The 22,759-nt window shown below is 44.1% G+C and overlaps 1 protein-coding gene across 1 annotated transcript in view; it reads left to right on the top strand.

The window, feature by feature from the left end:
• Positions 1 to 29: 29 nt before the first annotated feature.
• Pcsk2 (proprotein convertase subtilisin/kexin type 2) overlaps positions 30 to 22,759 on the top strand; it is a 230,393-nt gene continuing 207,663 nt past the window's right edge. The window contains exon 1 of the mRNA XM_005380904.1: positions 30 to 587. Within this exon, the coding sequence (XP_005380961.1) occupies positions 411 to 587 (177 nt within the window). The 5' untranslated portion in view covers positions 30 to 410. The remainder of the gene's footprint in view (positions 588 to 22,759) is intronic.

Genomic DNA, 22,759 nt, shown 5'->3' on the forward strand with positions numbered 1-22,759 from the left:
CGGCTCTGCCCCCATTGGCCGCCGGCGGGCGCGCGTCACCCAGGCTGGCGCTCGCCTCCGGCCCCCTTGAACTGGAGCCGAGGAGGAGCCGAAAATGCAGATTTAGCATCAACACCGGCATCCAGCCACTCGCTCTCGCTGTCGCTCTCCAGTGCACACAGCTTCCAGTCGCGCCCTGCGAGCCGCGCCGCGGGGCTGCTCGGCTTCCCCGCCAGCCAGATGCAGACGGCGGACGCACTCTGATCGGCTGCCTCCCAAACCCCCGCTCAGTCCCTCTCCCCATACAAAGATTTAAAAAAAAAAAAAAAAAACCCAAAAACTCCATACCTATTTTTAATTGGCCCCTTCCCTCCGGGTGCCCTGTCCAGCAGGCTGCGCGCCTCCAGCCCCACTTCTCACTCCGGAGAAGGATGCAGCGGGGCTGTGGCTCGCGGTGGCCGGCGGCCGCCGGGCTCCTCTTCTGTGTCATGGTTTCTGCATCCTCCGAGAGACCCGTCTTCACCAATCATTTCCTCGTGGAGTTGCATAAAGGGGGAGAGGAAGAGGCTCGCCAAGTTGCCGCGGAGCACGGCTTCGGAGTCCGAAAGGTAAGCTCTCCTGTGCATTTTGCATGTCGCTTCCAGGCGACGGGCAGCAACCCTGCGCAATCTCCCTGCAGATTTGCAAGTTTTCTTTCCGCTGCGATGCAGATATTCTGCCATCGGCGCTTACACACGACACTGCCTCCGGTGATCTTTCAAGGGTTATGTAATTAAAATGTCCTTCGTCTGCACTAGTAAGGTCATCAAAACCATTTATTGCTCTTTGACTTGGTGGCGGCGTCAAGAGGGTAACACCTTGCAAACGTTGCTGTGCGCCCGGGCTGCTGTCCGAGGTACCAAGTTCTCCGGGCTGGCTGAGGCTGGAGGGGTGAAGCCCCAACAGCTGGGCTTGGCTTCGGCCGCTTTGCCAATGATGTCTCCCCCACCCCCACCCCCACCCCCGAGAAAGAGTCGTTTCCCGCCGACAGGCACCAGGAGTGGACACTGTTGTTCGCCTCGGTATTCTTCGACCCCGCGCCTTGCCGGGCTTCCCTAACTCCCGGCGACTTGGTCCTGGCGCTTTTCTGGGGACAAGAGCTTCCTGACTCTAGGAGGCTTGTGGCATGAATCGATCTCTCTCCCCAGATCCAAGCAGAACTTCTGCGCCCTGGCCCCCCGTCCACGGCCGCCCCACCACCACGAGCACACTCCTGGTCGGCTCCGAATCCTTAACTCCCAGCTGGCGGGAGAACAGGGGGAGAGGTCGATTTGGAGGGGAATTCCCCAGGAAGAAGTTGAGGTGTCCTCTCCCGGTCCGTGGGCGGCCAGCCTGGCTTTCCCAGGAGAGCGCGGGGATCCCCACTCCAAGAAGTTGAGAGAGACCAACTGTTTGGGTAGCTCAGACGCCTCTGGATTCCTTTGGAGGCGCCAGGGCACCCAAGGGGAGAAAGAGCAAGAGTGCAGCTCTGGAGCCGCGACTGTGTCGAGATCTCCAGTGTCCTCAGGGGACCTGGCGCGGGGTGGGGTGGAGGGAGGGTGAAGCAGGCTGGAGGGAGCACGAAGGACAGAAGGATGCATCTGGCTACCAGGAGGCTGGATGGACATCGGGGACGTTTCGGGCCCCATCCCTTCCTCCTGGGCCCCGGAGCAGAGGGGCGCAAGGTGCGCGGTGGCTGCAACCGGGTGCTGCTTTTGCCTGGAAGGGCCCTGGATCCGGGGACTCCCATCCTGACTTTCAGCCTCGCGTCTCCCTCCCAGCCACTGCGAGCGCTCCTGGCGTCGCTGGCGTCGGGCTCTCCCGCCCGCAGAAGGCGTGGGCAGCCGCCGCGATTTCCATCCCAGCTGGTTCTGACGACGAGTTTGGCGGAGGTGGGGGAGGAGGCGCTGTGCCGGCCTGTGGCGCGCGGGCGGGTCGCTCAAAAGAGAACTTGTTGCTCGGAGGAAGGGAAGCGTGGGCGGAGCAGGGCAGAGGAGGCGCCCGCGGAGGGATCACCCTGAGTCCTGGCCAGGGTCTGCGGGCTGTTTCCAGAGTCAGTGCGTCCAGTAGATAAACAAGCAAACACCCCGCCCTTCTCCAAGAAAGGAGCCTCTTTTATTTTTTATTCTGAGACAGGGGTTCCCTAATTCGCCAAATTGCTCAAGCTTGGCTAGAATGTGTGATCCTCAGAGCTGGGGATTTAGCTCAGCGGCACAGCGCCTGCCTGGCACGCGCGAGGTCGTGAGTTCGATTTCCGGCACCGGAAAGAAAACAACAACAACAACAAAAATAGAATGTGTGATCCTCCTGCCTCAGTTTCCCAGAGTTATGCGATTACAGGCGTGTGCCACCCCAAATCTGGCAAGACCCAGAATCCAGGCACTGATATAAAGTATAGTAGTGATTATTTCTAACTGACAGGTATTGGGAACATTTGGGAGCTGGAGTCCTAGCACATATTCTGCTATTGATGCTGAGCCTGTGGGGGCTGAGGAGGAAATCGGTTCAGAAAGGGCCCAAAATACAAGCATGCAGAGATTGCAAGGCTGACCTTTCTGGGGAGACCGAGGGGTCTTTATCCCTTAGTTCTTGGATGTCCTGCGCTGTTGCAGATGCTGGGAAGAGAGGTGACATCCAGCTCTTTGAGTACCAAAGGGCTGCAGATGAAGTGGAGGATGCCACCACCCACTGCGACTCCTGTCCCTGCAGGACACCTTTTCCCAGGGAGGCAGACATTGCTACCCTAGTTTTCTCTCTCCCCCAGCCTTGGAAAACATGTCCTTAAGAACTGATTGGAGAAACCTAGCCAAACCTAGGTGTAGCAGAGACTGATCATGGCTTAACTGGTTAATTCAGAACTTTTATTTTTTACATAGAAATAAACAGTTTGATGAGGAAGTCACATTTTTGTCTGTTATAGTACTAAGGGACTGAACTCGGAGCCTTCACACTGAGCTAGTTCTTGGTCTTTTTTAATTTTTTTTAATTTTGAGACCGTCTTGATAAACTGCTAAATTGCTGAGGCAAGGTTCAAACTTGGTGATCTTACTGCCTCAGCCTCCCAGAGAGCTGGGATCATAGGCATGCACCACCATGCCTGGCTGGGATTCATGCTTTTGATAATGGAATTCCAGCAAGAAGCTACACAGGGAATATCATGGCATATTAGCTGTCTGGGTAGACTCACCTTAAATCCTCCAGGAGTTTGCACTTTGAATGAAAGCAGGTAACTAGGCCTTTTCTTCCCATTCTTTCTTGGAAATGAGTCCCCTGATTTCGCATCACAATTCCCATCTGGGAGGAATGAGATTTCACCTTGCCCTCTCTTCTTCCCTCTCTGGCACCTTTCAGGTACTGCTCTTAACAGACCAAGTGGCTTTGCCCTGCTGTATAGGTAAGGAATAATAAGTCTGTGATAGGATACTTCTGCCAGATGCATCTGTGTGGGGCACTTGCCCGAATTAAACCCTCAGTTCCTCCTTTAGATCCAAGGAGTACCAGTCTCTCAGGCCCGGGGACTATCTTTCCTGAGCATATAGACCCCAAGGAGCTCCCCATCTCTGGGATCCTACAGGGCCAAAAGGAAGAGGCTTCACTGTGGGTGGGGATTCTTCTGACCCCAGTCCTAAATTGAGGGGAGTGTAGCTATTCTTCTTCCCTTGGAAACCAAAATATGCAGGGCTTATGTCATCTATATTTCTGGTTCCCTCACCATAACCAGAAACTGACTGTGCTTCCTAACCCAGAGAAACTTTCTTAGCTTTGTTTGTGGCAGGTCTCCCATGCACTGCCTCCCCTGCTTTCAAGTATTGACCGCTCTCTACTGTGACTGACTTTTGTTATTTATTCTGCATTTCAAACCCTGAATATGCCCTTCTCCTCCCACTCTCTGGCCCTCAGCAGTTTCCCATCTTCTTACTGCCCTCTGTAATGCCCAAGGTCAGGCAAAATCCTCCAGTTCTGACTCCTCCACAAGAAGGTGCAGGAATGCAGACCAGAGGACCAGAAGTTATTCATTCACTGGGCCCCTTCCAACCTCACAGACTAGAAGTTATAGGCAGTAGCTCCAGTTCACAGATGAAAACCTAAAAGCTCGAAGAGGTTAAGTAACTGCTTACAGCTGGCAAATTAAAGAACTCAAATTTAAAACCAAACTTATTTGATGGAAGATAATTATCTTTCTATCCTATTCTGCCTCGAAGAAGCCTTTCCTGATGGCCAAGAACTCTGAAATATTTTTCTTTTCTTTCCTGATATTTTTCCTTCCTTTTCTTTTCACTTTTTTCTAGACTTACCACTTACTGGATGTTAACATATGAACATATGTCACCCACTAACATGTATGCATCTGTATTCTTCAGGTGGACTCTAAATCCTCCAAAAGGAGAAAGATGCAGAAACTGCTTCTTCTTACAGCCCCATAACAGCCTGATCTTGTGTAATTAGAAAAGCATTTGTTGGTCATTTAATTACTGGATTCCTACAAAATCCTGAGCACTTTTGTTTCTCCATTGAAATGGAATAAACATATCTATAACTTTATCTCAGACAGGTATGTAGAGAATACAGTTTTCTATTTTGTCATGACCTGACCTGGCCCCCAAGCCCTGTGCACATCAGGACAGACACAGAAATTTAGAGCTGTCTGTGTCTCCTAGACCTCAGCCCAAAGAGCACCTCCGCATTCTCAATGCACTGCTCGTCCTAATTGCCCTGAAACAGAAAACAAAAACTACTTTCTGGCGCTGGGTTGAGGATGAGCCAAAAGTGAAGAGTTAAGGTTTTAAAATATCAAGAGTTATGGTTTTATAAAAGGTGATTCATCCTTTTTTTGTTTCCTTGGGGTCTGTTTTCTTTCTGACCCTCAAGAGATTGACATGAAGGTGCTCACACAGGTAAAATCAAGTGACCATTTTTATATGTGTGACAAATGTTTTAATTCTAATAGTTTTATTAGTAGGTAATAGCAGTACATTTCTGCTGATTTTACTTTTCTGAATGTAGAGTGTAATTTAATTTAGGAGCAAGCACAGCTTAATGTACTTAGAGAATGCCTCTCCTTGTGGAACCAGCATGCAGATCAGGAGACAGAATCATCAGCTGCAGGTCTCCTCTTGCTCTCCTGTGGAGTTTTCAGCTTTGCTTGCTACCCCATGTTGCTTTTGTGGACGTCAAAGTACAATTGCCTCTATATCTAGGCATTTCATACCTATAGATTCAGCCAGCCATTGTCTGAAACTGAATATGTACAGACTTTTCCCCCCTTGCATCATTCCCTAAGCAGCACAGTATGGCAACTATTTACATAGCACTTACATGTACTAGGTATTATCAGTGATTAGAGATGGTTTCCAGTACATATAGAAGAATGTGTGTGGGCTCTGTGTAAATCCCACACCATGTCGCCAAAAGGACTTGAGCACCCAAGGCTGTGGGTATCCTCTGAGGGTCCCAGCACTGATCCCTCAGATACCAAGGGACAGCTGTGTGTGTGCTTTGCCAAGCACATACATGCCTTCCTGTTGAAAATTCCTGGGAATGGAGCTGAGTCAGAGAGGATGCATATGTTTGTTTTAGGAGACTGCATGAGTTTTTTTTCATTATCAGCCCTCAAGCTGATATCCAGGAATCAGCGTGCTTTGCCCTCACCTAGAACCATGACCAGGGAACCACCTACTTTGAGCATGTTCAAGATTTTACAAGAATGTGATTCCTTTTGGGTTTAGATGTGAGGTCTTCATCTTCTTACTGACTCCAAGCCAGGACCACCTAGCTCTGGAGGTCCCTTTTAAGGGTGCACACCATACTTCCAAAAAGATTCTTACCTAAGAAGCCTTTAATGAACAATTCTGAGACTACGTGACCTATTACCATATTCTTGCAGAGGAAAACTCCAGCCTTGCTGCCCCAGACATACCTACCATTGATTATTTGGACCCCAATTTAATGCATTATTGCTTCTATCAAATCCAAGCTCATCCCTCAAGCCTTCTCTGCTTGACCTGGACCAGAGTGTTCTCTTTCTATGGGGGACTTCAATTCTTTTCTTCAACACCAGTCATAACTATCACAGGACTCCCCTTTGCCAATACCTCTTTTGTGGTTGAAGCAAACCAGAAACAGTAGTGTTGAAAGGTAAAGGTGATGCGATTTCAAGTCAGACAGCACTGAAAACTTGACTCCATCACTAAACCTCTCAGAGGCTCAATATCTTCTGAAAGTTTTGGAATTTTTTTTGGTACCAGGAATTGAACTCTGGATCTTGGGCTTGCAAAGCAGTCACTGTGCCACTGAACTATTTCCCTGACCCATATTCCGAAAGTTGATAATAAAATATGATAGTTGCTGTGTATCCTGGTACATACCTATTGTTCCAGGTACTTGGGAGGCTGAGGCAAGAAGATTACTTGAACCCAGGAGTTCAAGGCTAGCCTATTAAAATAGCAAGACCCTGTCTCAAAAAACTTTAAAAATATAATGATTGTGAAAAATGAATAATTCAGTGCATGGAAGGATTTGGGCACAGTCCTATGTGCACAGAATAAAATTAAAATAGCAATTGTTAGCAGTGGCAATAATAATATGATGGTGATTCAAAGAAACAGTTATGGGTTATATTTTTGCCAAGTAACAATGGACTAGGGGAGGAATACATCCCCCAGCCCAATAGCATCCCATCCATGAGCTACCCACAGTCCATGAAATGATAAGGCCAAAATAACTCGACAAATTTAATTCATTAAAGACCATGGTGATTATCACAGCCACTGCTTTAGAAAATTTGACTGGCAAGTTGCTATAGAGAAGAGATTAAAGCACAGTTGCCAGGAAAGAGCCCACTGGAGATGCAGATATTTTTTCTGAGTTCTTGGTAGCTTCCCAGACCCACTCCCCAGCAAATAAGCCCTGCAATGACAGCCAAAGCCCTAACCACCATGCTCATTTTCCCTCTACAACTGCCATAGCAAGACCACATTTCTAAAAATATCTGGCCATTCTGTCCTGTCTCACATAAGCAAAAGAGATGTGTACTTCTTCCATGCCCAATGCGTAAAAAGTCCCTGTCGATTAATTCTCCTTGGTCTTCTTTCTTCTAAGGGTTGGTGGGACTGAGAACAGCAATTTTAGAAGCCAAAGGTAGCAGAGTCACAAGACAAAAGGAGTATAGGTCTCTGATCCCTGGCACAGGGCAGTACGTGAGTGAGAAATAAACCACTACTATATCAAGGCACTGAGATTTGGAAACTTACCTTTAGAGAAGTAAGACGCTGTAGATAAATATCTCATCCCTTATGCTCCCAGAGTAAACCTCTAAGCTGTGCAACTAAACCAAGTCAAATCACAACAAAACTCATCTTCCAAAGCCCATGAGAGCTCTTACATTGCTATGTCATGTTGTCAACCAACTTTCCAAGTACTTTTAATTTCTTTTCTTCAGAAAGAATATAAAACTGTTTCAATGCTCTGTTGCTCATGCTAGCAACCAATATGCCCTACTGGTAGTAGGTGGTGATAAGTATGCATCTCCCAGATGATTAACACGGTCGAGTCACTACATGGTGACCTGGCCATAAGCTCAGACAAAATAGAACTTTGCTTCAAGAAACTGCCCCTGTAAGGTCCATTTCTCTATTGATAGCAGTTCAGCTAGGAAGTAGAAGCAAGTGCCAGTAGTGACTGGCATACTTCGGTGTGTCCCTGAAATTCCAATTTAGAAATTACTGATAGTAGAATGGATGAACTCTTGAAGTAGAGAAAATAAAGTCTGCAGTTAAAACATAATCAAAATACAAAAAAGGGAAGGGATTACACCTCTTTTTCTCAAATGAATTTCTAGAAATCAACTTCTGTTTCAAAAGGTCTTATTAGCTGTAGATCACAGTGTTAGAGCGTGGCAGAGAGAGACACTATAGTTAAGTTTGTGATGATTACATAGCTTTAACTGCCCAAAGAAGACATATTTGAAGAATAAAATATGAAACCTGGTGCTGAAACTTTTTCTTCTGACTAGAATTGCAGTTTCATTTTATATTTGAGCTTAGGTCCATCATTTCCAAAACGAACGCCATATTGAAATTGTTAATTATTATTTGAGATCCAAATAATCACCAGACAGTTCAAAAACTGAAGTTACATTTTTACTTTCTTTATTGAGATGTGTTTGTTGGCAAGTCTTGAGATACTGTTTCTTGGCTGATGTCCACAAATGGTAAGGAGTCCAGAATCACATCTGAGTTAACACTGCTATCCAAATGTAATACTTGTGAATCAGTAGGTGATTTCTACATGAGGTATATATAAAGATAACTACTCTGCCTTAACTGATTGTTTTTGTCCCTAAAGCTAATTTGACTGTAAGTTTGTGGGGGTTTTTTTGTTTTGTTTTTTTTGACTGTAAGTTTTTGGATAGTGTTTTGATGGTTTAAGCTCTGAGGAGTATAATCAAACATAACACACTCTTGCATTGCTTGTGAAATAGCAGAACAACTTCTTCATTTTCTGACACAGCAAAACAGATTTGAGAATTTTATAAGATGTTGGTAAAAAGTTGACAAGAACAGGAAGAAAACAATAAGATCCTTGGTTACTCTTTATCTATGATTTTAAATTTGACAATAAATTCCATAAGCACTCATATTTTCTCAGTTTCATTATTTTAAAAAGTACCAAGTTATACCAAAAGGGCACTGGAAAAAAAGCGTTTTTATCCCAAATCTCATTTTTCAGAAGTAACCATTACTAATATTAGATAAATTTTATTGCAAATATTCTTGTATGAATTTATATAGAGTGAAGAGAAATAGGTAGATAGCTAATTTTTCAGTTATTTAATTTAATAATTATAGAGCTTGACAGGGCAGAAATCTAAGGAAATTTTAAACTTGAAATAAATTTAGCACACAAAAGAGATATTATTTCCTAATAGATTTCCATAAAATTAAGAAAATAATGTGAATAACATTTAGCAGTTTGCGATTGCACATTTTTTATAAATGGTAGGTAGATAGTTGTATATTTATTTCATATTAATAGTTTACTTATATATTTCAAATTTAGTCACAGCTTTCCAAGTTAGCCTTCTAATGTCTCTCTCATCATCCCTCTCATACCTAGTATTTGTGAGGCACATTATTTTACATATAAATATTAACTTTCTACTTATAACCATAATTCATATTACTGCTGATGTTCATTCTATTTTTAAATTACTTCTGGCTTACCATAAATCCTTTTGCCAGAATTTCCTCAGTCCCAAATTCCTCATTATCATCCAATTTTTAGTTATATTTGAAAGGAAAGAAACAACCTAAGCATGGAAATGGAGCCTTCTTCCATTTGAGATTAAAGGGAGAAAAATGTCCTCAGAGGAGGACATGGCAGACCCACCACTGTATCAAAGGAGTAAGAAGCAAAGTCAATGTTTAGCATGAGGAATGAGGGGACCGGGTTCAAGGGAGATGAAATTTTTGACACAGCTAAAAGGATGGGAAAGAGAGCCAACAAAGAATAAATAATAATTCCTGAACAGTACTGGGGCCCCAGGAGGGGAGAATGGACTTGAGTAAGTCCAGCTGAGTTCTTGTCTTAAACAACATTCCAGTTGGGTGTAGGAAGAAGTGGAATACTCAAAAACCTGCTTATTATGACATAAAAGACTAAGTTCATTGAGAGTAATAGGAAAAAGAACAGCAATGGGAAAAGCCATGGTTAGTAGAGTGCTGAAACTTAAGACTCCAAAAGTTGAGTACTTTTGTGTGGTGATAATGTCCAGGAAGCTGGGTCACCAAAGTGGAAGAGACACGGAAGACAAGAGACAGAAAGGCAGATGCACGAGGATCTGCGTGCACACCTCCTGTATGCAACGGCACTGCCAGGAGTCACTGCTCAGCTGACATGGAGAAGAGGTGCTGGGACAGACTGTCAGAGGTGTGGAGCAGCAGGAGAGGAGACAGAGGTACACGGGCACAGATACAGAAGGAGAATCAAGAGTGAGCAGGGCCGTGAAAGGAGATCAGGACAGGGTTGAGAGAGGAAGATAGAATGGGCAACCCTGGCCGCTGGTCTTAGAGAAGAAGTCATTGTTGAAATTAGAAGGAAGAAGATTGTGTTAGTTTAGGTCTGCAAGGGTGGCTCCTGAAACAAGGACTTAAATGCAAGTAGTTTATTCAGGGAGTGATTCTAGAAAACATTGACACAAGAGAGGAGAACTGAGATAAGGAAAGGAAGCAGGAAGTACACAACACAGAGTGTTGTGAATAACCTTTGTCACTGTGAATAACCAGAGCTCAGTCCCATTGGGAAACTGGGAGCTGATATGCACATGGGCCTCAGGGTTCTCCTGCCCAAGAGGAGCAGAAACTGGGATATTGATACACTAGTTCCATTCAGTGATTGATTAAAGATTGGCTGTTATTTTGGGCACGTGTTAACTCTTCAGCATTTTTCTCAGACAGAGCAGAATTTGGCCATCTAGAAAAAATTCACAAGGAGATGCAGAGGTTGACATGTATTACACAGTAAGGCCTGGGGGACTCTGCAGGGGAAAGGTAATAGTGTCTGCCTCCAAAGGAAGCCCAACTGGGAAATGTAGCATCAAGCAGAAGTGTCAAGTGTCAACTCATTTAAGAAGTACAATGGTACAGGTTGGGGTAAGGGACAAGAAGCTAAGTAGTGTTACAGTAATGTGAGGTAGTTGTGATGATTTTTATGAGTAATGATTTCTAAACACTTGTCAGACCGCTTGGAGACTGCTACCCCACCAAAATATTGTGACATACCTAGTTAATCAAGCCTACATTATTCTAACTGGTTTATCCAGAGTCATTTAGATTTTTACAAATAATAATGGCAATTATGAAATTACAGCCTGTCACAGCCGGAAGGGATCTTAGAAAGACATTAACAGTTCTGCATTGGTAACTACTTGCAAAGAGGATTTGAATTCCGTTTGCCTATTGACTGTGCTTTAGACAATGGTAGTGTGGAACCAGTGGAGCAGCTTTTCAGATACTGAATGAGACAAGAAATTGGACCAAGTGAAATTTTTATGACCAATTAGCTTCATAGACCAACTCTGCCAGACCATATCAATTTATTACAAGTCTTCCAAGTCTGCTCTTTTTGCCATTTTGCTGCTAAAATTTTTTTGAATTCCCATTTTCTAAATATAGCTGCCCCTGGAGTCAGGGATTCCATACCAACACCAATTTACTGGATCTGTACTTGGTGGAAGATATGACAGGAATTTACATTTCTTTGAGTACTCCCTTACTGGCTAAAACAGCACCGTGCAGTAACTAAGCACCAAATGAATACCAAAATAAATGATTAGGAAAAACTAAAGATGCAGCATAGCAATTCAAAGCTCAGCCCAAGACAAGCAGATATAACCCAAGGTACTGCAATAAGGAACATCAAGCATGCTGGCAAAGGCTACATGAAGATGCCAATCTGTGGTGTGCTAAATGGCTTCCATTAATTAATTCCCCTTTATTGGCTAACATTTCATGACTTAATGATAAGAATCCAGAGATAGAGGAGAATAAAGTGACCCACAAATCCTATCCTTCTATGATCTTAGCTTGTTCTCCATTTCTGCGGGGGGGAAAGTTTAGTTTTATCAGGTGGGTACAGTTCTTTGTAAGGATGTTGGATGCTCAAGCACAAGATGGTAGCTGGCATCCAAGAATCTATTCTGGTTCATACCTGTTGACTGGTTGCTAGATACTGTCAGCCAAGAGTGAGAGAGCAAGAGAGAACATTCAGAGCCCAGTGTGGGGGGGAAAGGACAGGAAACAAGCCTTCTGTGATCTCTTGAAGTCCAAAAGTAACACTTGAGACTGAGCATGGTAGTACATGCCTTTAATCCCAGGACTCTGGGATGCTGAGGTGGAAGGGTCACAAATGCAATCCCAGGCTGGGCAATTTAGCAACTTAACAAGATCCTGTCTCAGAAAAAAGTAACACTTCAGGGAGAGGGAAATACTGAAGGGAGCCTTAGAGAGTTGTCTCTTCAATGAGGTTTGGCATGAACTGAAATTTAGAGTCCACAGTTGAAGCCAGAAACAAAGCATCCTGGCCATTAACTAGAAAAGGGGAAAGGACCAAAGAAGAATTATGGGAGATCAATGGACAACAAAATTAGCAAGAGCCATAGATGCACCAGGGGAAGCATAAGCATGGAATATTCAGTTCATTGAACAAACATGTACTGAGTGCACCCAATAAGCAAGTATGATGTTGGCCACTGAGACACAGATTTGGGAGCAAGTGGGCTACTGGGTTTCAATCCCACTGGTCTAATTAAGTTTCGAAAAGACAGAAGTAAGCTCATTCCCAAAGGTGAAAATGTCTTCTAAGCCTGAGGAGAGCCACAGCCAGAGAGATGCATGAGAAGCATTAGCATGTATAGGTCCTGTCTATAGGTGACCTCCAGGGCAGGCCAAAGGATGCAGGTGGACATCAACACCATCTGCCGCAGAAAGGACATAAAGTTAAATAAACTTCAGGTCCAGACTTCGAGGAGTCACAGACGAATGGCAGCGCCCTTTGTAAACAAGTAGAGCACTGTGAAGTTTCATAAGGGTGTAGTGTATGTGAGGCAATGACTACAGGCAGAAAGTGGGACTTCAAGAGGCAGGCAAGGTTAAGGTCAGGCAAATTTACATCTGGCTTATAATTTCAACAGATTTGCAGCCCAGGGTTCTGTCTATTAGTTTTATCTAACTAGATTTCGGCTGGGAGATAAGGTCAGAGAATTGCACTTGGACTAGGATGTGAGAGGTTGTCCACACCCAAATGAGAAGTTTGGATTTCACAGGTAGGTAGAAGCAGGCATTGAAGGATACTCTCAAGGTATGAGAGTAGACATATGTTAGAATCCCTAGGAAGATAAGTTGAACTAATAGAGAACTGTAGGAACCTAAATCTCAGCCAGGTCCTTTTGTCCTGTGGAGTTACTCATGTCCTGGAAGCAGACTGAACTATCCTTTTTAATAGTTGATGTGACTAGAAAGTCAAGTTATGCATCTCTGATCCCATTGCCACTGGCTTATGATATCAAAGGTACTAATGGCTTGGTTAATTATTGTCCTTAAAGCCTCAGTGGATGGTTGATAGAAGCAGCCAGCTTTATCCGTGTTTACTTCAGCTAAGTGCAAAATAATTAAATGCATCCTACTTCTCCCAGCCTAGAAATATATGAATCTAGGACAGATCTACTAAATTAGAAGCTACAAAGCAAAGGAAGAACAATAATAAATCTCTGGGATCCCAGCCCAATTGATAGGGAGATCACACCTTGATATTCCAAAGAAATAATGTTTGTTCTTAAATGTTCCCTTATAAAATAATATAAGGACATTTTTCCTGAAAATAGAAAGAAAAGTTTTATGAATGTGGCTGAAAATCAGGGATCCTCTACCTGTCTCTTTACCTGGCTGTCATTCCAGACTTGATATAGATCAGTTGCTTGGTTCTTGGAGTTAGTCACAGTTTGTATCCTGCAGATTGTTAGTGCAGCACTGGAGTAAAGAGTAACCATAAATAACCCAAACTCCTTCATACCATTGTGCTCCTGGTTAGAAGGAAATCTGGCTCTGAGAATCACAGAAAGAGCTTAATATTGTTCATGAAGAACAAATGCATAGGGGTGGCTTAGAAGTTGGCTAGGTGGACCAGGAACCAGGTGTCCTGAGTGCTAGACACCCGTGACTTCCCACTCTGTCTTTGGTTTGTCCCTTCCACATAACCCTTGCAAACCTGCTACTTCTAGAGGAGCATTCATCACGCATTCTTATGTTTTTGTTGAGCCCTGTGGAGATGGTACATTGAAAGGGATGGGCTGTACCAACAAAAAGATGGCAAGTTCAAGTTTATGTCCAAATGAAGGCATATTATTGACTATATAGGTTGTTTCAGAGGAGTCTGCCTCATCTGATGGCTCTATCCATCTCTTCAAATACTTACTTAATGAGTTGAGGTATGGAAAACTCTTAGCAATTGGTCTCTAATTCTGCATGCAGAAGACCTTCTCAGAATGTGCTAGCCTTAGAACATACCCCAAGAGGAGCTGGAGATTTAGCTCAGCGGCAAAGCACCTGCCTGGCAAGCGCAAGGTCATGAGTTCGGTTCCTGGTACCGGAGGAAAAAAAAAAAAAAAAAAAAACCCTAAGAAAGAACATACCCCAATAATTGGAGGCTGAATAACATTTTCTGCCTGCTTACTCAAAGCAGTAATGCCCTCCCTCCACCAGCTGCCTCCTGTTGACAGAGCTGAAGATACCCATAAACAATCAGTCTCTTCTATTCCATGAAAGACATCTGTTTAAAGAAGCTGTCAAGCCTTCCACTCCTCTAGTGAAATTTTATTTACTTTATTCATCTAAATAATGTGGTTTGTTTGCCTTCTGTATGAAATTATATTGCGCTGTTTCTCATTGATTGAGGTTTATGAGACAGCATATGATTTCTGAGCATCCGTATGCCTGCCACTCTGCTGAGAATGGGGTGGATTCCTGTTGAGTAGTCTCCATCATTACATCCCTTTAGCGTTCTGACTATTGGACTTACGTGCAATGTCCAGTTTCCCAACCCAACTTTCTCCTCCACTGGCCAGCTAAAAGGAAAAGAATAAAGATAAACACATAGAAGGCACATGCTCTATATTCCACTCCCAATGAGTTGCTTCCTATTTGGGTAGTTACAGCAGAGTCCACTGGAATAGTACTTCTTAGTTATACAATATCTTCATAGTTGAATGCACAGAATGTGAGAGCCTGAACCCTGGGTGAGCCCACACATGTGTCTTCTGCCCCATTTGTAAGTCCACTGTTAGGTGGATGAGAACAGAACTGTTAGTCTGAACTGCAGGCAGCCACATCTAAGAGACTGTGTGCGTCAAGGAGCACACACCACAAGGTATGTGATGTCCCCACCAAAACGCCTCCCTTCAATCTGATGATGAGAAAACAAGAGATGACCCCAAGTTAGGAACATTCTACAAAATAACTTCCAGGTATTCCTCAAAAGTGTTAGGGACATGAAAGAAAAGACAGACACACTTACAAACTCTTTCAGATTAAAAAGAGACATGACCACCACAACATGTTGATATGTTGTTTGTTTGTTTGTTTGTTTTGTCTTTTTGAGGCACGACATCACTATGCAGCTCAGGCTGGCCTTGAACTCACTTTGTATCCCAGGCTGGCCTCCAAGTAGCAGCGACCCTCTTGCTACAGCTTCCCAAGTGCTGAGATTACAGGCATGTGCCACCATACCTGATGACCACCATGACATGTGAACATGGATTGAACCTTACACCAGATTTTTTTCTTGCTACAAAGGATATTATCAAGATAATTGGCAACATATTGATCATGTCTCTAAATTATAAAATATTATGTCACTATTAATTTTCTGATTTTGATAATTATACTCACTCTTAGGAAGCAAACCCTTCATCTACAATTTAACTCTTAAGTGATTCACCAAAATTGATATATATATATTTAGAAAAAATGATAATGAATATGCAGTAAAATGTTAACAACTGGGGACTCACGATAAGAGTTCTTTGCCCTAGTTTTGTAACTTTTCTGTGAGTCAAAGTTATTGTTTTAAAAAATAAAAAAATGATCACAAAAACTGTATACATTGACTCACCACTAACATTCAGGCCTCTCCTGTGAAACTGAACTAAGCAAAATTTACTTGACAGCCAGGAGGTTTTGTCCCACCTCTGTCACAGCACAGCCATGTGACTGTCATCGCTGAGGTTAACTCTCTGAACCTCACTTTTCTTATATCTGCGTGGTCCAGATGTACTGTCTAGAAATGGCTGGATCCTTGGTATCTAAATGAAATCCACTCAAATCTCCATTACATGCCCCCTAGAAGTACAATACTCTTACAAGTTCCAAGGAGGGGGGTTAGATCCTCTTTTCATTTCTGCATCCAGTTTCCCAACTTTCCAGGTAACAAATCCTGCCTCCATCCCAACATACCCTCTCCATTCTTCATGATGATAACTCACGTCTGAAACTCAGCCACTACCCTAATTTCCCCTCAGCAACACAACCCTCAGCACTCACACAAGGCATTTGTGAGCAGGCTGTGTTTTGCTGTTGACATCAGCGGGTGCAGACAGTGGAGTTATACTGCAAAACACAGACAGCTTTAAAGTATGCACCAAGAATGCATGGATAGGTCCCTCAGATACCTCACCGCTGGACTGTGAGCAATGGCCCCTGTGTACCTAGCCCCACACTTCTTGCTGTCTCCTCTCTCTTTTCTGTGTTCTGTCACTTGGTCTCCTTGGCATCCCCTCCACTCATGGGTGAAGGTAAATTCTTCCCAGGCAAGGTGCATCTTTTGGTTCTGTAGGCACCCATCAGATGTGGGGCCCACTAACATCACAGAATGCTCCCACATAAAGGCTGCCTTCCCATCCCAGGAGGAACTCAGGGCCAGCTAAGGGGACAAAATTCTCACCTTAGTGATCTCTGAGAAGTGTGATGTAGTGGTAGATGCTCTTGGAGGTCGTTTCCAGCATGAAGACATGAAGATGTTAAGACTTGCACTTGCTTTTATTTCACAGGGTGAAAAAGCCTTGATTGTGCAAAGCCCATGGGAAAGGATAATATTGGGAAGTGAACAAAGACAATTAAATTCTGCTAAATTGTACCACCTCTTTTTAACATATGAGTAAACATTAGCTTAACATCCTTTTACCTGGAAACCACTTGCACTTGCATTTGCCATTTTGTTTTCCTTAAAACCTTATATGGTGAAGGTCTCTCAGTGTCAGTGAAGAAGGCTGCAGCATCATTTTTAGAAGCTGCATGGCTTTCCAGCCCTCCTGCTTTTCAAAGTGCAACCAACTTCCTGTTCTGTCAACTTGTTCTCACCCTTTACAGCTGCTTCTATTCTACCTCTAACTTTGGACCTGTGAGACTTAGGCTTACATTGAAACTTATCTTTAATACTATTGCTGTCAGATATACAAAGCTGGAAAAATAGATTAGAGAGATAGATAGATAGATAGATAGATAGATAGATAGATAGATAGATAAGATAGATAAGATGATAGATAAGATAGATGATAGATAGATAGATAGATAGATAGATAAGATATATAGAGAGATAGATAAATTTCTTTCCTCTCACATATTATCTATGTGAATTTAACAGGATGCCAATAAAGCCCATTAATAATCCATGTTTAATGTTGACTTAACCCAGTGCCTCTGAAGGGGTAGCCTGCTTGTGAAGATGCTAGCACAGAATTTCGTAGGTCAGACATCTACCTTTCACCTCTTCCTTTCCTTTATCATTCAGAGATAACTGGAGCCCCACAGATGTTTGGAAGTAGTTAATCTCTCTTGTCTTCCATAGCTGGCCCTTCCATAGTTGAGCCCAACCATAGACAAAAGTAGCAGAGTCTCAGAAGTGTCTGCAATTAAGGGAAAAAAGTTTCTCCCAGAACACCTGGGGATACTGCTACTCCTAGTTCAATCCCAGGAGTTTCTTTCGACTCCACACCCCCTAAGATGTGCCCTCTGCCAGGCAACCACTAGCGTCCTAGGTGGTTTGGAGCTTGTGAGCACAATCTATACTGCTCACTGGATTGCAAATTAAGCTTTGTTTGGTCACCCCAATATTTGGAAGCCTTTGTCTTGATCAGGGCTGTATGCCTTCTGGTTTGCCATGTGCCCCACTTCTCCCCCTTCTCCTATTCATGGTGCACATACTTACATTGTCTGCTCAAACCCCAAAGCACCACACAATTCAACAGTGCCCAGAGAATGCCATACTCACAGAGACTTATGTCACATCACTACTTGGCAATGCCTGAGGTTTTTAATGGACTCAACAAGTATTTATGACATTGATACACTGTCAGACATTAGTGAGCAGCACACATAGTATCCCTGTGGAGTTTTCAGGTCCATCCTTCCCAGATCTGTCTTCTGAAAAAATGTCTTTTTCTGCATACAAGGATAAATTTGAACAATGAACAGCTGGGCAACTTGTCAGTCGTTCACTTTCCTTTTCCAGTTTAAGATTCCCTCGATCCCCATTTCACAGAAAAAACCAGCCTTGTGAAGAGGCTTCCTCTACGTAGGGAGCATTTTCTTACTCTACAGTGTGAAGGCCACACTTGGCCGCAGGTCAGGCTGCCTGTTCCTTCCTCCCCTGAAGGCTAGTTCTGACAAGGCTAAGGGCTAAGGATATTCAGCCATCAGGTGACAATGAGTACATACAAGGCAGATGATCAGAGCAACTGATTACTCACCACCAAGTGAGACTGTGTGTGTAAGGGTAGTCTAGCAGGTGCAGTATTCCTTCCGCACAGGCACCTCCACTCTGCCCTCTGGGGTGGTCACATGAGGAGGGATGGGGTCTGACCCCTGTGGCCCTGGACTGTCGGTCAGACTATCTCATCCTTACCCCACATGTCAAAAGTGATATTGTTAAGTCTGCTCAACCAAAATATTTTCTATTTCATGACGGAGATACATATTTCTTCTGTGTATTAAGTTAAACACGCTCACTTTTTTGTTGGTAACTCAGAACTAAAATTACTCTGGGCACTGTTCTTCCTTCCTTTGCCCAGAAGTTGATGCTCAGACCTGTTTATTAGCAGCTTCAGAATTCCTACTGAGGTCAGCTTATCTCCACAGCAGCCAGGGAAATTCATAGGGTCTGTGGGTAGGTGTCTGTGATATGCAGGCCTTATCCCCAACTGACCTTTTCTGTGTACGAAATACACTGTAGGGAGAGTAAAAACTGGGAGAAGGACCAGGGCCTTCATAATCTGCCAGGATGACATTCTCGAGAATGTCTCTGGACCTCTGTCATTTCATATTTTAAATGGAGATAATAACACCTACCCTGAATGCTAGTAACATCCGTCCCTCCACATGAGAGTGGCTGAGTGCTGTGGTCATGTTTGTGTGATAACGTGTGTGATGATCCTGGTATATGTGGCAGTGTGAATTTATAACTGCATCTCTTCTTTGAGCTACTTGCTGCTAGGAACTGGCAATACCACAAGGTTCTGGCCTCACACCGAGGATAGCTTCCCTTGTGCACCAATTACTTCATCTAGCAGATCTAAAAATGATGACATCCGGGTCCTGCCATGAAGGGTTTGGAAATCAGTGTCCCAAAGCATCACCCAGCACCTCTGCCCATGTGCAGAACTGGTCTGTGAGGTATCTCTAGTGTGGGCTTCCTGATCTACTCTAAGCATGGTGAGCTTTGTCGTCCTCCCTGCTGTGAGTCTGGACTGGTGTCTGACTTGCTTTGGCCACTTGTTTTGGCAGAAGCACAGGTACATTCATTCCATGACTGGATCACAGGAGGCCTGGACTTTTCTGTTTAGTCTCCTGCATTTTTGGCCATATTTACAGATACCATGCCTCATGCATGACAGTCCTTCTGGTCTAGGCCACAGGAAGAGAGGAGACCATATGGAGAAAGACAAAGTGCCCCAGCCAACAGCCAACCAGTGTTGCAAAGCAGAGCCAGCTCAGTGAACCATAGCTGATAAGCCTGTAGAAGTCAGCCCAGTCAATACCTGGACAAGCAACTATTGAAACTAAATTGCTGACCCATGAAATTGTGAGCTAAGTATGTGGTAGTGTTTTTAAGCTGCTAAAAGCTTTGGTGGTGTGGAACACACCCAAATGTGGTGGTGTGACTGGTCCTCCGTGCAACTGACACCTATCTGCAGCACTGGAAAGCCTTGCCAACGACCCAGAGCTTGTCAACCACGAGAGACACTGCCTCATCCCTGGCCTTGCCTGTTTCCCATGTTCACTGTGATCCTGTTCTTTGAGATGCCTGGTGACTCTCCCAGGAGCCAGAGGACAGAGGCTTTGAAACTGACCCTGCGGAGGAGGTAGAAGATGGTGACGCCACAGGCAAGTGAGGTAGTAGTCCTGCTGGCCGTGCTCCAGGCCCACTTTGTGTCCATCTTCCTTTTCCAAAGCAAAACAGAAGAAGCAATGGGATTCAAACAGCTGGGAAATGTGATCTGAGGTCCAGGTTTTGAAGAAGAGGTTGTGTCACTGGAGAAAGGTATGAGTACAAAGAAGTGGGCCACTGGCATCTATGGACAAGAGACCACTCTGGTGAGCTAGGACATGGTTGTACAGGGGCTGGACTCTGCTTGTGGTGAAACCTTCCTGCCTCTCCTACTTCTTTCTCCTCACTTCCTGTCTGGCCCCAGAGACCTCCATCCTGTCAGAAATCTTAACTGAGACATCAGCTTTCCTTGGCTTAGGGTGCTGCCCCTCCCCGTAATAACTGCACTGTCATGAGACTAAGCACTCAGTACACAGATACACACACACATACACCATTGCCTGTTCCTTCCTCCTCTGAGTCTACTGCTCAGCGCCCTGCCCACAAAACTGTGCAGGATTGAAAGAAATCAGGATGGTCTCTGGGAAATGTCAAGAAAAGGCAGAGCTCATCCTTGTCTGTGAAATACAGGCCCTCAAGTGAAATCGACAACAATTACTGTATCAGCTAAGCCAGTTTTCATCCTTGCTGTCTTGTCATACCTCCCAGTTTTTAGTCCTTCCACCTCTTGACAGCATCTTTTCTTGAAAATACACTTACAAAAATCTTTATATGTAGAGTGATTTCCAATGTTCTGCCAAACAAACTGTACCCCCAGCTGAGGCTGACTTGGGCCATGAAAGCCTGTAGTGTGGACAAAAGCAAGAAGAAAAAAAAAAGCAGCCAGAGGAAATGAATGGTTTTAGTCCAGGGAGTCTTCTTCACTGTGTGAGATGCTGGATTTATTTAAGAATCTGTGATAAGCAGTGGACTCTCCTGAGAACAAGCAAACACACCGAGGCTCAGAATTCAAGATGGCAGCAGTGAGCACAGCCCCTCTCCTAAGGAGAGAGAAACGGGTCTGCAGGCCCTGGAGAATCCCCCACTGACTCATCTGACTACCATCAGCTGCTGGGAGAAGAGAGGGTGTGGGTCAAGGGAGATGCTTCAGCTGGGAGCCAGGGTTACCAGTACAAAAAGAAGCACGAAGGACAGAAAAGATCAGTGAAAAGAATCCTGGAATCCATGCGTTTTTGTGACATAATGAGAATTTCTTGAAACTCTGCAAGTCTGAGTTATTAGCAGCATTATTATACTATCATGCAGCTTGGACTTTGGAGCTGACAATTTGCTATGAATACTTCTTTATACTTTTTTTCCTTCCTTCTGGAACCAGGCTTGCTTTTACTGAGGAGAACATGGGAATGGTGATGGTATAAAAGAGGGTGTGCATGTGTGTGTGTGTGTGTGTGTGTGTGTGTGTGTGTGTGTGTGTGTGTGTTTCAACCAAAAAAACTGAAAATGTGTGAAATGCCTGTGATCTGGGAGTTTCTCACCTGGACACCGGATGAGTGTTGGGAACCATGGTTTTTACTCTGCCTTTGCTATTTGTAACCTAACACTTACTTAGAAGTCGAGGGCATATCCACAGCAGTACCTCACTGGGGACTGTGGGCAGCCAGCCCCTCCCCCTACCATCAGGCTGTTGTGCGTGTGTCCCTCACATCCATGGCAGGGCTCCTCCTTGCCTGGTGTTCCCAAGTAACTTCTTGTCAAATGTTTAGTGGACAGAGGACCTGGAGGCTCCTCTCCAAAGGCAAGAAGTAAAAGGGCCACAAAAACAATCAGGTCAGTATTTTGTTGAGTTTGTGGTATGTCACTATTTACAGATTTATTTCCCCAAAGGAATCTGATCAGAGTTCCTGATTTCAGCTTCATAAGATCATTTATCTCCCTCTTCTCCCAAAATGGCTCCTCTTACTAAGGAGTCCAGGACCCTAGCTTCCAGTGCCAGAGTGGGGCTGTCAGCCACAGCCTGGCTGTCCCTGAGTCCTACTCATCTTTGTTGTGAATTCCAGCCACAACCTCATGGAGTCATAGTCATGATTACAAAGAGGGATGGGACACAAAGCAGGAAGACAACCAAAGCCACAGGCCAGGAAGGGTGCTGGGTGAATACCTGGGCAGTTGGGTTCCCACCCAGAATCCTGTCAGCTAGGCAAGTCCTAACCCCTACCCCCAGCCACAGTGTCTGTCACCAGGGCAAGGAGCTATCAGACAGAGCCAGAAGATGGATGACACAACCATGCAGGGTGACCTTGGTACATGGGGATCAGAAGTGGTAGGCCTGTGACATGAAACTAAGTGGATATGTGACCGTCTTGAGGATGATCAAATTTAAAGATATTTTTACATGTTTAACCTATAATCTGGAAATAATTGTAGAATTTTAAAATGGTGTAAAAATAACCCAGATATACCAGCATTCAAAGCAGCATTACTCACAATGATCAAAATGTAGAAGCAACATTATCAACAGATAAATGGATAAACAAAGGATGGAAATATGACATATGTTATGATGTACGCAAAATGTGAAAGCTAGACACAAAATGTCAAACCTTCTATGGTTCCATTTATATGAGCTATCTAGAGTAGGTGAACTCACAGAGACAGTAAGTAGAAAGAAATGTGCCTGGGGGATTATTAATGAGTATAGAGTCGTAACCTGGGATGATGAAACGAACCCAGAAATAGATGACTGACAATGGTTTTACATTGTGAATGTACTTAGTAACACCAAACTATAGTTTATATATATATATATATATATATATATATATATATATATATATGTATATATATATATGACCGTAATTTTAAAAGCTTATTTTAAAACAAACAGCACACA

This window comes from Chinchilla lanigera, unplaced genomic scaffold (genome assembly GCF_000276665.1).
Source record: "Chinchilla lanigera isolate Chin_1 unplaced genomic scaffold, ChiLan1.0 scaffold00014, whole genome shotgun sequence".
NCBI lineage: Eukaryota > Metazoa > Chordata > Mammalia > Rodentia > Chinchillidae > Chinchilla > Chinchilla lanigera.